General features: G+C 40.4%; 1 protein-coding gene across 4 annotated transcripts in view; it reads right to left on the bottom strand.

The window, feature by feature from the left end:
• Positions 1 to 1137: 1137 nt before the first annotated feature.
• LOC136433881 (ras guanyl-releasing protein 3-like) overlaps positions 1138 to 16078 on the bottom strand; it is a 55077-nt gene continuing 40136 nt past the window's right edge. For 2 of the 4 annotated variants that reach the window (XM_066426459.1, XM_066426461.1), the window contains 8 exons: positions 15118 to 15198; positions 14396 to 14506; positions 12995 to 13110; positions 12230 to 12271; positions 7922 to 8060; positions 6541 to 6706; positions 5677 to 5909; positions 3464 to 4009 (listed from right to left, as the gene is read on the bottom strand). In XM_066426459.1, coding sequence (XP_066282556.1) covers positions 3839 to 4009; positions 5677 to 5909; positions 6541 to 6706; positions 7922 to 8060; positions 12230 to 12271; positions 12995 to 13110; positions 14396 to 14506; positions 15118 to 15198 — 1059 coding nt within the window. In that variant the 3' untranslated portion in view covers positions 3464 to 3838. Of the gene's footprint in view, positions 3382 to 3463; positions 4010 to 5676; positions 5910 to 6540; positions 6707 to 7921; positions 8061 to 12229; positions 12272 to 12994; positions 13111 to 14395; positions 14507 to 15117; positions 15199 to 16078 lie in introns of those variants that run through there. The other 2 variants (XM_066426460.1, XM_066426463.1) reach the window with 2 other exon arrangements.

Below are 16078 nucleotides of genomic sequence, written 5' to 3' on the forward strand. Positions count from 1 at the left end.
TCATATCGACAGGTTTGAAAGTTGATCCTTATAGTAGGCTACGATGATTCAATTTCTTGTCTCGATTAATGGAATTATAAAATTGTGTGTGTAATATTTGTTTGTTTGTATCACATACCCGGTAAACCCCATCAAGGCATAACACACCAGGTTTGTACTGAACAGTACAAGCTGCATATCTGGACAGATTTATATGATCCACTCATACCAGGAAGGACTCCTACTCTTTTCGATACGTGTGGTGGGCTCTTTTGCGTGCTCGAGGTGTGGCTCTCCTCGAACATGGGACCTCCATTTGATGTCTTATCTGAGGGACGTCCCTAACCAAAGCTACATGTAGGTACTCATTTTCACCCGAGTGAGTGAGGAAAGTTGCGTAAAGTGCCTTTAATTTCCTAGGGGCACAACGTCAACGGGACAAATCAGGGGACTCCGGAGTCGAACCCAAGACTTCTGGGGTTCTGGGCCAAATACCCTGCCACTGCGACACCACGTGTAATAAAAATGGAAAATAAAATAAAAATATCCTGTGAATGACTCAATGGCTAAGAATTTTCAACTTTTAATGCAATGAAAGATGAAAAATTTAGGAAGGCAATGACTTTCTTCAACTGTTGATCCCAGAATAGGAGAATTAATTCTGGATGCTTTTTTTAAGAGCATGATTAGCATGTCATCGGCCTGTTGCTTAGGCCATGTTGATTTGATAATATGAATGACATTCTCTGGGAACCCCAAAACTGATGCGAGCGTGCAAATAAAATAAAAAAAGTTTGGCAACAAAAAAAGTTGCCTTCTTTATGAAATCTGAGTAATCAGGACGGTTAAACAAATGAGAGTATGGTATACCGAAAAATAGACCCTTCATTTTGTTCTTTGGCATCTTCTCTGACTTTGGAATTGACTATGGTAATATCCGTTTTCCGATATTTTTTCAATTTACAGCATAAATTTTCTCATTTTGTGTCTGCTTTGTACGATTTTGATGCGCGTGCGGATGTCATCCATATAATCAAATCAACATATGGCCTTACCAGTCCTGCCTTTTCGTCTTTGTGTATACATATAATTTATAAATATCCACTGAAAATTTTTAAAAATTTAAAACATTTTCAAACTCCATGAAGCATACATCACTTCTTTTCAATCATCATATCACTTTATTATATGACCTTTGGTGTAATGTTACATGTTATCTAAACACAACATGTTATCAAATAAAACCATGTTCAGGTTTACAATATGAAGGAGACAGACAGACATGATAAATATTATATACACGTCCCAAGTGGGTTATTAAATAGAATTTTTGAGTTTTGATATTCCTATCATAAATACTTTCTTTTTACATTTTACACACAGTGGTCAGGGCAGCATGTTTCCATTGTTGTAAACGAGCATTATAGTTAGGTACAAACAAGAATGTACTATAAAATAGTACAGTCAAGTTAGGAATGTATTTCTACATTTGGAAGTTGACATCTACTAAGTTAAACATATTTCCATCAAGGTACATACATGTAATTCCGCCAACGTGAAAAGATACGTCCAAACAGATCTCCAACCCAACATCCCCCTGTATAAACTATCCTGTATACCTAAAACTGTGCATACCTGGGGAGTGCTGCACTAGAGATCTCTCAAACCCACTGTTTTTCATAGTGGCAGATTCTTGAAACCTGGCAGATTAATGTTAACGGAGGTTACTATGATCTATATAAAAGGTGTCTGAATATCTTCCATTTCATATTAGCACTGTGTCACAGAGGTTTAGTTTATAATTAGCTGCCATTCTTCCTTGTGATTCTTTGTCCAGTGATATTCTTAGCTTTACTAACATCTGAAGTATCCTGTCTTCTCATATAGCTTAGGCCACATCAATTTAATTTGTTGGTTCTCAGATGGTAGAAAAATAATGCTGAACTCTGGAACATGAACACAAAAACAGAGTCTGGGGGTTAAGACCCCGTTCATATTAAGCCTATCATAGCCTATCATAGATTTAACCGGCTAATTAAGCCGGCTATCTTAGCTAAGTATGAACGCAATTTAACCGGTTAAATAAGCCTCCTGAGGTGGTTTCAATTTAACCCGCTAAAACCCTTAAATTGCGTTCATAATTGGCAAAGATAGCCGGCTAAATTAGCTTGTTAAATCTTTTCCTTTATTCAACCGGTTATGATCGGCTTAGTATGAACGGGGTCTAAGTCTTCACCCTGGTACACACCGTTTTAGGGAGGGAATGTAGCCAGATTCAAGTTTTCTTCCCAGTCCTCTGTTGTCATTGGTAGCTAATTATATAAGGCCACACCAATTTTTTTTCTTGGTTCTACGACATTTTATAATGAAAATATAGGAGGTGGACATCGTAAAAGCAGGGTGGAAAACTTTAATATAACTGTGTTCATGCTATGAATCCAAATCCACAAAGGTACATGACATGTATGAACGTGGTCCCCAAGCTTTGCTTTCATCATGTTCTCCCAGTTATGTATATTTTTAGACAATCCGAGAAGCAACAAATCAAATTAGTGTGGCCTAATTTTTTACTTAAAGATGTATCCTTAGAGAACCAAGGTAATTCATTGGCGTGGCCTTATAGAGGTTTGTTCAAGTGAAAACGTCTGTGGATAGTTAGAAGGGAGAATTCTAGGGTTCAGTATATCCAGTATTTTGTGGGTATCCATATGGTAAAATATCCAGTGGATTCCATTGCTGTCTCCAGGACCCGTCCCTCCGTCCCAGGACTGAAATTTGCTTGTTGGGATGGGAAAAAATATCACCCCATCCATCCAAAAGTCTGAACTTCATGATATGAAATTGATGAAAATGTTCTTTCATTACCATAAGATGAGATCTAACAACAAAAATCAACAACATTGGCTTCCAAACAATGAGTGGGAAGGGAAAAAATTTAAAGTTGGAGATAGCCCTGGTGGATACACACAAAATGCTACATATACCGAATTCTAGAATTCTCCCCTCTACCCACAGTCATGTCCAACCTCCAAGGATACAATGTGGAAACTTTAAGACATTGTGAAACAGATTAACAGATCAGAGATTTACAAATATTGAGTGTGCCTTATCAAGGCTGTGCCTGGTTGTCCAGTCATCGCAGAAACTGACGTGAGGCCTGATGCAAAAGACTACAGATTACAGCACGCTGCTTCACATGATTGATCTTCTGCACAGACATGTAGTACGTGTTCATGACGTCACATGAAATATACAGAACCCTGGGGGGAAGTAGAAGGTGGGCTGAAACCAGTCGGGTGACACGCATTCCTCCACAAGTACCCGTGAGGCGTGTCTGACGGGAGATCACCGCTCTGCGGGCCAACGCCCTCCTTCTTTGGTTTCTTGAGCGTCAGTGACATACTAGGGTGACAAGAAATTCAGTATATTCTTTATACTGGCATGTTCACAAATAAATCTCTCTATCTCTCCCAGAAAGGAGGATTTCCCAACCCCAATACTGCAATAGACACCTGCATCTACCTGCGACATTTGTGTCTCTCTGCATGTTTCTTACAACTCTACGTTTCTCTGCATGTTCCTTAGACCACTGCGTCACCCTGCCACTTTCCTAGACCTCTGTGCCACCCAGCGACATCTTTGGACCTCTGTGCCACCAAGCATCTTCTTACAATTTTTCTGTCACCCTGTGTCTTTCTTAGATGTCTATCACCCTGCATCTTCGTTACATTTTTCTGTCACCCTGTGTCTTTCCTAGACGTCTGTGTCACCCTGCATCTTCCTTAGATTTTTGTGTCACCCTGCGTCTTTGTTAGACCACAGCATCTTCCTTAAACCTCTATGCCACCCTGCACCATCCCTAGACCTCTGTATCCCTCTGCATCTTGAGAATGTCCATCTGATCGAGGATGAAGCTGACCGTGTGCTGTCTGATCTGTCCTATGTGTGACTGCAGAAGCTTGATTCTGTCGTGCGCGCTTGCTAGCTCGGTCTGGAGCGACTGGTTCTCGGAAGCCAACTTCGCCCGGGCCTGCATGGGAACATTACAGAAAAAATTGAGGGATGGATGGCAGACTTCAACCCCTTACACATACTGCTTTGCTACCCTTCCAGCAGCACCAATGATGTGTACATGTATGCATGGCAACACTAAGTACTACATTGCGCAATATTGGAAATTGCTGAAAAACACACGTCAGACAAACAGGCAGACAAACCAAAAACAAGTACTAAAACAGGCTGCAATGTTATCAAATGCAGAAAAACAAGACACTGGCCCATAACTAAAAATGCCCTATCCATGCAATGATGTTCACATTTGACATTTGGCATAACGTATCCTACTCACTACAGCATCAGTCCTCGTACTTGTTATGAAACGTGAGAGACTGTCATGTAAAATGCTAAATCTGTTCATCCCTGATCTAAGCTGATGAAGGTGTGCAAGTGTACATAGACATCAAATATGTAACCGCGCCCTCTGGAAAGGCAGCTGCAGTAGATTCTTAAATCTCTATACTCGGACTTCTCTTAAGCACACGCTGCTATTTTCAGAACACTATACGTACATGTAACATTATGTGCCAGCTAGCAATTTGCAGAATTGCAGGTAAAAAGATGGACAACTACAATCCTTGTATGAGTAGCTCAGCAGAAGAAATAGAAATGTAGATACAGAATACAACACGGAGTATTCCGTATCACCCGAGGTCCCAGCCTGACCGCGGGTAGGATTACCCGACAGCCGTAGGCTGGTACATGCTTTCCCAGTGGGTCCAGAACGGCTGCCCAACTAGCCTATGGCTATTACAAAGGAATAGCACTGCTGACAAAGACAAGACATTACAATGGAATGTTTTACATGGACAGCATAACAAGCTATAACAATATTCTAAGTACATGTACATATTAAAAACTATTGTATAAAGACTATAATTATCCATAGAACTATCGTAATGTTGAAGTCATTGCCACCAAGCACTGTAGGATCATGCCACTGTAGGATCATCCTCACTAGATAGCTTTTAACAACGCTAACTAATGGTTAGATGTGCAAAGGTTAGGTGTGAAATGTCATTCAGAACAATAGGCCTGCGAAGCTGAAGAGCAGTTATACAAGCTATACAGATACAGGTACAGGTAGCAGTGTAATCTGGAAAATCTCCACAAACTTTTGTTATTTCAACAGATGGAGAATGATGGAAACATGAAAATTGAGACGAGAAATGATGGGAAAGTCAACAGCCTTGCTTTCAGCACCAGGGACAGGATGTGTTTGGTAAAAGATTCTATCAGTTGCAAGGAAGCAAGAGAGTCTCAAACGTCTTTTTGCTGGTACTGAGAGGGAAGAAGTAGGATCCTAATTAGTCTTTTACTATGGTTCAAATGGAATGCCAAGCAAATGGAATGCCTAGCAACACATTAAAAAAAGGTAGTCCCATAGCCTTTTTGGGGCCGTGGGGGCAGTGGGTTTTTATCTACATGTACATGTACTTTGTCTGGGGCACAGCATTGGAAGGCGAAGCCTATCCCTTTACCCAACCAAAATGAGGTACCCATTTTTACACCAGGTTGGAGTGAGGGAAGTCGTGTAGTATCTTTTTAAAAGTTACATAGTCTGTTATAGATATTAGTTTGAAGGTATCGGGTCGCGAAGTATCACTTCTGAAATGAAAAAAAAACAAAAACAGTTTTTACCTCCTCGGACTGCCTGAGCCTGTCCCTCAGGCTGCTGACATCCTCGTCCACAAACACCTCGTCGTCGTTGTACTCCATGTTCAAGTTCACGGAGGAGGCGCTGTCCATGAGGGAGATGCCGCTGTCCTTGACTGTCTGGGTGGACTGGTGCACAGGGGCGAGGTGTCGAAGTCTGGACGACTGTCTTCTTCTCTCCGTGCCCCTCGGGGACGACTGTTCATCAGCTGAGGTTGCTGTATAAAAGGAGAACAATCACAGATACTGAATATAGATTTCATTACCTTGTTCTCAGATTTTGAAAAATGATGCATAAAAAAAGAGCCAGAGGGTCAACCTTGCACCTCAATTGAATACAGTGCCAGAGATTGAATGTGGTCAGCTCCAAGTTTTCCTCCCAGCACTTAGTTTTCATGTTTAAACTTTTCTTCTTACTAGATTTTTACTCTAAAATGTCTGAGAAACCAAGGAAGTAAATTACTGTAGAGTAGATTTCTTTGGCCAGGTAGGAGTCCTCTTGCTCAAGTCTGGACCATTTCTCATTCGATTGTCATAATTGGTTTTGATAACAACAAAAATAAGAAGGCTCATCTGTTGACCCTGAGTTCGGGCTGGGTTTAGAGTACTTAAGACTAAGACCCGATACACATGGGGAAAATTTTCTGGACGTACCACAATGGACGCACAGGGCCGGTTCACGCCCAGGAAAAAAGGTGACGTACAAAGACGTACATCCTTGTCACACGTCATTGTCGTACATCCAGGAAATTTTCCCAGTGTGTATCAGGTCTTAGGTAAGAAGACCACTGACCCCTGGAGGTGTCTGTGTCCTGTAAGAGTTAAGACTAACACAAGAAGACCACTGACCCCTGGAGGTGTCTGTGTCCTGTAAGAGGGAGGTGTTGGAGGACTGCGGACCAGAGGAGACGCTGCCCCGCGGCCGACACTCCACCACAACCAGCTCCTTGCAGTGCTTGTGGCAGCTGATGGCGCAGTCCCGGCACTTCCAGCCCTGCTTGATCAGGCCCCACAGCTGAGAAACAGGGAAGAAAGAAACACAAATCTGTACATTCACTTTGTATTGTGTCACAAATATGAACACTTCTGCTTCATCAGACCGCACAGCTGAGAAACAGGGAAGAGAATTTAAAAAAATGTACATTCACTTTGTATCACAAATATGAACACTTCCAGCCCTGCGTGATCAGGCCCCATAGCTAAGCGTCGGGTTAACAACAGGAAGAAACATTTGCCATACAACAAACCTGACAGTTTATGATTGTTTTAATGTACAACAAATATTATATTCTGAACATTCTGAACATCCTACCCAGTCATATTACTTATAATTTATATACATGAACATCACATTAACAGGGAGAAACATTTGATATACAACAAATATTCATGTTATTTTCAGTGTATAGTTCAGGTTAACAACAGAAAGAAAGATTTGTTATTATAACAAACCTGTACAGTTTATCACACTCACACACACACACTCACTATCCAGTTTAAAACAGTGTTTCAATGTAAAACAAATATTGTATCACAAATATTTCTGTTATTTTCAGTGTATAGTTACTAGATCCAGTTCAAGACAACCTGTTCTTAGCCTGTTTGGGCACAAAGCATCAATTACATTATATCACAAATATTTACATGTTACTTTCAGCATATACTAGTAGTAACTATAGTTACAAGATTCAGTTCAAGACGACCTATTCTTAGCATGTTCATTCACTATATAGTTCACAACAGGAAAATGGAATATTAAACAATTATAATGACATAATGATTGTGAAGTGCTTCAGAACATCCTCTACTGGTCATATTTGCAACGGATTGTCCCCCTCAGCAACAATGTCTCAGCTCAATTTTACCATGTTGTGACAGTTCAGACTGAACGATCATCAAGTAAACAGTAACTTGAGACCACTTTGAACTTCAAACATGAACCTTTTATGCTGCAGGCTATATTTGGTCTTCATGCAGCATGTAATTCAAGACCATTCAAACATAACAATTGTACAAGGTACAAAGTATGGCCTTCACTGGTACATAGATAACATTCTATTAGGCTAATCAGTCTATCTTATACAATATCATGTGTGTATGCATTGATAGGATCATTATGTTCATTATAGTATTTTCCTTTTCTTCTCGTATTGTTGTTGTTTATGTTTATGTGAAAATGCAGTAGAAATAAATAAATAGACAAACAATAAAAAGCTGAAGTTTGACGTACCAGGCCAGAGCAGTGCTCGCAGTAGGTGGGTTTGAAGTACGTCGTTTCCACAAAGTCGTGCCTGAATCCGCTGGACAGGGCGTGGCAGTTGGCTCGGATGAAGTACATCTTCATCTCCTCCTTGCTGATCATGCCATCCCTGGAACACACAGGAGGGAATCCTTTCACTCTTATTCTCGTCTTGTTCTACGAAATTTATACGAGTTTTACGGTAAACATAGGATCTTTACTATATATAAGTAAAACTTGTATAAATTCAGTAAAATTTGCATGTTTCTTAGTAGCGGATCGTATGAATTCCATAACAATTTGCATGTTTGTTAGTAGCAGATTGTATGAATTCCATAAAATTTGCCATGTTTCTTGGTAGCGGATCGTATGAATTCCATAAGATTTGCATGCATATTGTAAATCTTGTATACATTGTGTACATTTTGCATGAATACTTCTAAAGGCATCCTTGTTGTTGTGCTCATCCATTACATCTCGGAAGCCTACTCTACTTTGGCGTCTCAAAGCAAAATTAACAAGTGTTCAGAGATCCCATACGTCCATGAGATATCTATAAAGTTTTCATCATAAGTACGACATTCCTGCCTTGCAGCCCTAAGAAATATAAAAATATCAGCCACCGAAAAATCAAAACCATAGCATGTCAAGAAGAAACAAAACCTTATGTTCTACTGCAGTACCAAGGACAGCTGCAAGAGGACCCAAAATCGACCTTGACCTTCGTCTTCCCAACACTTACCCAATATCACTACAATCCATCCAGAGGTTCTCAAGTTATTGCTCTGGAAACACAAACACACAGAATTCCTGCATCCCTTGGACCTCTTGTAAAACGCACAAATTTTGGAAGATGGCAGCCAGTGGCACGTGCCGGGCCAATATAGGGCTATTCGTAAATTAGTTGACGTGGCTATGCAAATTATCTCTCACATGTATGTTAATTAGGCCTCTCATCTTTAATCCCCTCTTGCTTTGAGACGCCGAGTTATATATACCTGGATTATGGTGCAATCAGAACTCACACACAATCAGAAAAAAAAGCACTTGAATATTTCTTAGCCAAAAATAGCCCAACCCATAAGGCCGCTAAGGAGGCTAACCTTGGGTGTCTTTGGTTTGTGATGACCAGTCTAGTACTAAAACGGTTTCTTCTTTTTCTATAATCACAGTAAGGTCAAATGTATGGATTTCTTTTGTTCCTACACTTAATAAGTTAAATTTTCTTCCTCTTAGTCTTTATACCATATCATGTCCTGAGTCCTTAGTACTAATCATACCATCCCTGGAATGCGCAGAATGGAAGAATTTTGTAATTTCAGTACAAAAACGACCTTCACTACCCTGCATGGAGGCCAAAAGATAGAAAGAACCACTTTATCGACAGCACCATAATAATGGGTTTCACTTGGTACTGACAGCTGAATAGAGTGACAGGGCCCTGAACTTGGGCCCTGAAATGCTCTAACATTCTCAATACATTGTCGAACTTTACTGAAAAATATTCGAAATCATTCAAATAGCCATTATTGCCTATAGCACATTTTCCTTGAACATCATGGTTTTCAACATAAATCATGTACCCAGAACTTTCAGGGTTTTCTTAGCAGAGTGACTTTGTAGATGTGTTCTAAGAAATTATTTATTTATTCATAAGAATGTGCGGTGACTGTGAGTCGGGATCATGAATTTTAAGTAGCCTCCACCAGGCCTTCCTATGGGAGTACAGATTGCAGAATTTGGCAAAAAAGGGAATAATTGGCCTGCGACGAGGAGTCAGTCTGCAGGAAGGTTTAACACTCCCCCTCAGGAGCAACTCCCCTGGAAAATTAATCTCTCTGTATCTAGTGTAGTTAGTCTGGTAGTAGAGACTGGATTTTAATCTTCTCCCTGGTGCCTAACTCTGTAACCAATAGGAAATTGGGTGCCAAATGGCGACATGTGGTACTTCAGAGGTGCTAAAGGTTAAGATCAATGACAACATTGGAGGGCTCTCTACTGAACTCTTTCATTCACCAGTCAATCAGACTGCAGAATCCGGTACGCAGTGATGGACGCCTGTCAGTTCAGGGATGTACATACTGTATATATATGTTTATATGTGTTAAGTCTCCATAATATCAATTGTAAACATCAACGCTATCCAGGCTACCATTTCTGTGTCTGCAAGTTTGGGATTTTAATAACAAAATCAAATTTAGCTCTTATTTTGGTCCATCCTCCCACTCTTTGGAGCGACTGTCAAATGCCTGCAAAGCCGCGATGAATCAATGGGGGTGAAACCCTCCGAAACACTGTCTATTTCCTGCATTTCAAAAGCCAAATTTCAAACAGCTAGGTTTCGACTTTGTGGAAGATTTGTGGCAGTGTTGACAACCTGATGGAAGTGTCATAAAATTTCAGTTCTTATTGGTCAAGAGGGATGGTCAAAATTTTGGCCAAAAAATCCCAGCAAAATTCCATCTAAGGATGGAAGCGGAAGATATATCACCTGGAAAGGCGGAGGTGCTAAGAAACGTCCTAGATGGCCCATCCAAATGCTAAGACTTTTCTTCTTCTGCTTCTTTTAGTCTAAGTGTAATCCGGGCAACAAGCATTTGGAAGGTAATTTTGACAGACCGCTATTCACAACCTTGGAGGTCTGAAAGCATTCTCATTGGCCCCTTTTGAACAGTCACGAAAGGTCTCAATTGCCATATATTCATTTCGACAGTCTTGGAGCACTCAGGGCTCGAAATGGCCATGATGTAACTCTGTCGAAGTATGTCTGTATCTGTATCTGTATCTATATGGCCGGTATAACCGCCATTCGCCAATCAACTGCAGGAAAAGTAGTCAACTAGCAAGAAATGTCACTAGCAGTTTTGAGTTTAGTGGTAATGTTTTATGCAACTATATGTGAAGGTACAGTGAGAAGGTACAATGTAGACTACATTGATAAAGTTGGCTTTTACAACAACAAAAAACGGAGTTTTGTAATCTCTTCAATGCTCTAAATAAAGTCACACAATGCACACACAGCAAACCTTTATAATTACTTACTGGCACAGCAAACTGTTACCTTCTACCTTGGCAACAGGATAAAGTATCAGCCATTAGCTCCTAACATCTCAAAAAGACTAGATATTTTTGTAGGCTACACTCAGGGTTGAGGTACTATTGTGCATCTGAGGGGTATACAAAACAAATTGAAATTTAAGGATCTGAAAAAGTGATACAACCCTCAATGTACTTTATTACAACTATAAAATTTTGAAGTCAGCTATAGAATTTCAGATTGATTTTGTTGACTTTCTAATTGATCAATTATGTTGTGCACCCAAAATTCTTCTTGTGCACCTTAATCTTTAGGTTAGGTGCACCACCGCACCCATTCCAAAAATGAGTTTCGAGCCCTGTCTGCATGAAATGTGTATTTTTGGGCATAAAAATATAAGTCTCTTCTAAATCTCAATGGACCAACTGTCACAGTGGCAAAAGTCCAGTGATAAAATCAGTCAGCTTTAGTTACAAGTTATCAGAAGCTGATGGCTCATACGTTGAATCTCAAAGCAGATGCTGGCATAGAAGGTCAAGGTCAAGGACATGTCTTGATTCTCTATGAAAGAGAAACCGCTGCAGGCTGTCCTGGCAGCCAGAAAACGTTACGATCTTCCACCCAACATCTGCTTGGAGATCAGCTACATCATGTTGCCAGTGGTACTAAATGTCTCAACCAAACCGTTACCTCCCCCATCAAAGTCCATTTGCCCATAAATCACTGCAGTGACACCACAGTGCTGCGGGATGTTCTCAATACTGGGTCAGGGGATTTGGACAATGCCACTTGGTAGAAAGTTGGACAAGAATGTGAACCAGAGGACTGACTAAGCTATACGAGAAACTGTGCAGTATTGCCATTCAGGGTACACATGTACTAATCAGACACGATTTTCATGTCAACCATACATGTGGTATATGTTGAGCAGTAATCTCCAAGCAGATCTACACAGGTGCAAAAATCGTACAAGCCAGTGCCTGACTGGACCTTCTCTGGATAGCTTGTACGGTTTTTGCACAGGTGTAGATATGCCTGGAGATTAGTTGAGCGGTACCTTGCATTGATCATGATGACATTAGAAAATTGTGTCTGAAGTACCATGCATGGCAATATTGCACAGTTTCACATGGCCAGTTGAGTCTTGGCCAAGATTCTACTGAATGGCATGGTTCAAATCCCACCCAGTATTGAGAACATCTCATATCTCCAGGCTAAAGGAGTTTGATGGGAGTGATGAGTGTTGAAGTTGGGATACATACACATGCTTAACCTCATCAAATGTCTTCAACTGCCTTGCAAAGCTGGAGTGGAGAGAAGTCAAAATAGTCTGCCTGGCTCAGGGAGAAATTTCTTTTTCCACGCAAAAAATTTATGATTGAGATGGTGATCTGAAGACAGTTGATCAAAACCGATTAATCAATCAATGACGCACGTTATGTGAAATAATCAGATAACTGAAAACCTTTGAATGAGTGATTGAAAAGACTACTAACTATTGAAACCCACACCAGGAAATTATTTAGCTTCGATTTGTTATTTGTACATGACTGCTTTATTGGTTAATTGATTGGTCAAATAGTAGACTAATTAACTTTTTATCAGCATTAAGATTCTATGTAATACTAAGTGATTTTTCTCTCTCAATTTCATTTCCGTTAGCAGTCTGCACCAGTTTATTGATTTAATCAATTGATTAATCAAATTCATTCATTCATTGATTATAATTCATTCCAGGTGATGTAGATGATTCTGTGACTGCATTTTTGCTCAGAACTTTCATTAATTGATGGAAATAATTACTGTAAATGCAGAAATGTTCACAGTGGTTTTATGTTCGCAGTTTTCACGGTGAACTCTTTACTGCGAACTTAAAACCACTGCAAAAAGCTGCTTCATTGTGTGACTGTAGCGCTACTATTGTTTCAAAAGAAAACTCAAAACCACCATTTTTTCACTACCGCGAAATTAAATCCCCGCAAACATTTCTGCATTTACAGTACGAGATGAAGGCCACATCTACTCACTGGTCTGCGTCCAGAATCCCGAAGGAGTCGATGAAGGGGAAATTTCCCGCTATGGAGTCAAACTCCTGATGAGAGATGTACCCGTCTCTGTCATGGTCATAGTTTTTGTAGACAGCCTGCAGAAACAAGACATTCAACATGAACTTGATTCATGTAGGTATTAAGATTTGTAATACTAGGTGGAAAATATTGCAGATTAAGATTGCTCTGACGAATGTTATGTACAATATGTTGTCAGTTATATTTTGCTATCATATAACAGATCATCAAGTTGACCCACATAATAGCCCCCATTTCAGGTCAACCAAAGAACAATTCAATCAAAAAAGTAACAACTGGCAGTTTCCCTTTTTGATGTCTACAGATTTTGCAATTATAAAGCATTGAACTGAACTGATCATGAATGCAAACTTTCTGTCATATAAACCAATCATTACAAAGTTAACCTGTGTGTCAAAAGACTGGCATTCATAAAATCAATTCTCAAGTCAACAAAAGCACTGTTATCAACCTGTTCTTTCTTAAATTGGGTGTTAACAGTGTATTCTTTTTTTTGACACAAAGCAGCATTATTTTGTGTTTTATGTTGGTCTCATACTGACAATAGTGTTATGTGGTACTCGCAGTCACTCCATTGCTCTTGTTCCTTACCGGCACTTCCGTGTATTCTCATCTATATTTATGACAGCAGTGTTTGGCTATTATGCATGGTGCCCTACATGTAAATCATTTCCTTTCTAGATCAGAGGACTGATCCACAGACCACAAAGAAGTGTCACGTAACAGGGTGCATGAACAAATTAGCTACATTCTATGAGTATGTCACAAACTAGGGAAAGTGTTTTCAAGTTGATAAAGCCAGCTGACTGTCAATGACTTTTGGTCAAATTTGTTCATCACCCGAAGGTTGCCAAATTTCAAGCATATTCTTTGCCTGCAAATGTTTAGATGGGGCTTGGTGACCAGTGCAATCATTCGGGTCATTCACTAGGACTTGTGCATTGATTGAGAGGGTCCCAGCCCAGGGCTGTCTCAAGCTTTTAACTTTTTTCCTTAATTCCCACTCATTGTCTGGGAGCCAATGTTGAATTATCCTTCTAGTGTTAAATTGGTCATTTTAAGCTTATGAAGATACATTTTCATCAATTTCATGTCATTAAGTTCAGATTTTGGGACTGACAAGATAAAAAAAAATTCCATTCCATCAAGCAAATTTCCGTCCCGGGACAGAGGGACGGGTCCTGGAGACAGCCCTGCCCCAGCCCTATTGCTGCTAAAAATGTTGCTCTAGAGCTCGCAGACTCATCTTTTTTTCTGCTGTGTGATGCTGGCTTTAGGATGCTACATCTTTTCCTCCTTCCCCTCCATGAAGAAAAAAAGTAAACCTCAATATATCCCTACCTCCACCATGGCGTGGACATGTTTCTTCAGAGTGTCAGAGTCCAGCGTTGGAGTGATCCCCGAGGCCCAGTCAGCAAACACTGGCTTCTCACTTGGGATAGGCGTCGGGGGCTACAGACACAAACCAGAGGTTAGGGTTTACTTCTAAGACCGTAAAAAATCAACACCATAGAATGTCCAGGCCAGGACAAGAGATACAAAAACTGGAAGTTCTCCTGCAGTACCAAGGTCACACACCAGAAGGCCGAAAATCGACCTTGACCTTCATCTTTCCAACACGTACCCATATACCAAAGTTCATTACAATCCATCCAAAAATTCCAAAGTTATGTTGACCACAAATATCCGCAATCACAAAAACAGACACACACCAAAAACAATACCTCAATTTTTCATGGAGGTAATAAGAACTGGGTGAGACACATGAGAGAGAAGAAGTAAAGTTACTCAACTGGTTCTAACAATGTGGGACTTTAAGTAGATTTATTTACACAAGATGTTAGTAAGGGAAGTTTGGATTTGACAGTTAATTATACATATGCTGACAAGACGAAAAAGCATTCACAGCATGGCCTTAAGAGTTAATGGCATGACTGTGCAATACGTTTCCTGCAATACGTTTCCTGAAATTCACCCACTGTAATGTTGCCACCCATGAAACAAACATTGATTCTGTAGCAGCCATGCAGATATGTTACTAAATATGTTGCACCAGTACTTACAGCAGAAGCTGACTCCCTCGGCTCTCTGGCAAGCGACAGTTCGTAGATCTCTTCTTCGGAATACTGCAAGTCTAATGACACCTGCACAGAATTACAATACAAGTTAAAAGTTAGTTAAAATCCTCCCACACATAAGGTGTATAGGGCGGTTCCCATCCCTGTTTCATAGCCCTGGGCCACACTGTGGTGCAATCACTGCAGCAGGGGGCTAGTCCACTGGCAGTGGAGTGTGTTTAACTTCCATACTGTTTCATAAGTATGTACCATTTTTATAAAGTCTTTGGTATGACTCAATGCGCCTCTTGTCCAGAGGTGTCCTACCCGGGAGTTGAACTCGGGTCTTCTGGTTCCAAGTAATCAGAACCAGGTAAGTAACAGAAGCGCAGACCACTACACCACAGGGACACCCATTACTGTAACAATACAAAGCATACTGTAAATGCATGTAAGTTCACATGGTTTTTAGTTTGCATTTAAGCGAAAATAGAGTGTTTGCAGCGGTTTGAGTTCACGGCAGTGCTAGAGTAACATACTGCTACAGTATTGGACAAAAATGTTTGTGGTGGTTTTAAGTTCGTGGCAGCGCTAGAGTCACATGTGGTTCGCCCGTCAATCTGAGGAAGACCGCTGTAAGTCATCCATCATTTGGTTTGTCACATACTGCTACAGTATTGGACAAAAATGTTCGCGGTGGTTTTAAGTCTGCGGTGAAACGGTCGCCGCAAAAACCACGAAGTCAACATAAAACCCCCCTGAACATTTCTGCATTTACACTGTAGTTCTGTTACAGTAGTGCTGTGGGTGGTGATGGAATGGAGGTAATGGGGTGTCAATTATGGCACAATTGGATAATGTCACACCAATTCATTTCCTTGTTTCCCAGACGCTTGGAAGTAAAATTCAGCAAGAGGGGAAGATCATCTGAATTCGAAGATGAAAACAGAAGGGTGGGAGGATAACT

This window comes from Branchiostoma lanceolatum, chromosome 4, assembly GCF_035083965.1.
Source record: "Branchiostoma lanceolatum isolate klBraLanc5 chromosome 4, klBraLanc5.hap2, whole genome shotgun sequence".
In the NCBI taxonomy this organism is placed as follows: Eukaryota; Metazoa; Chordata; class Leptocardii; order Amphioxiformes; family Branchiostomatidae; genus Branchiostoma; species Branchiostoma lanceolatum.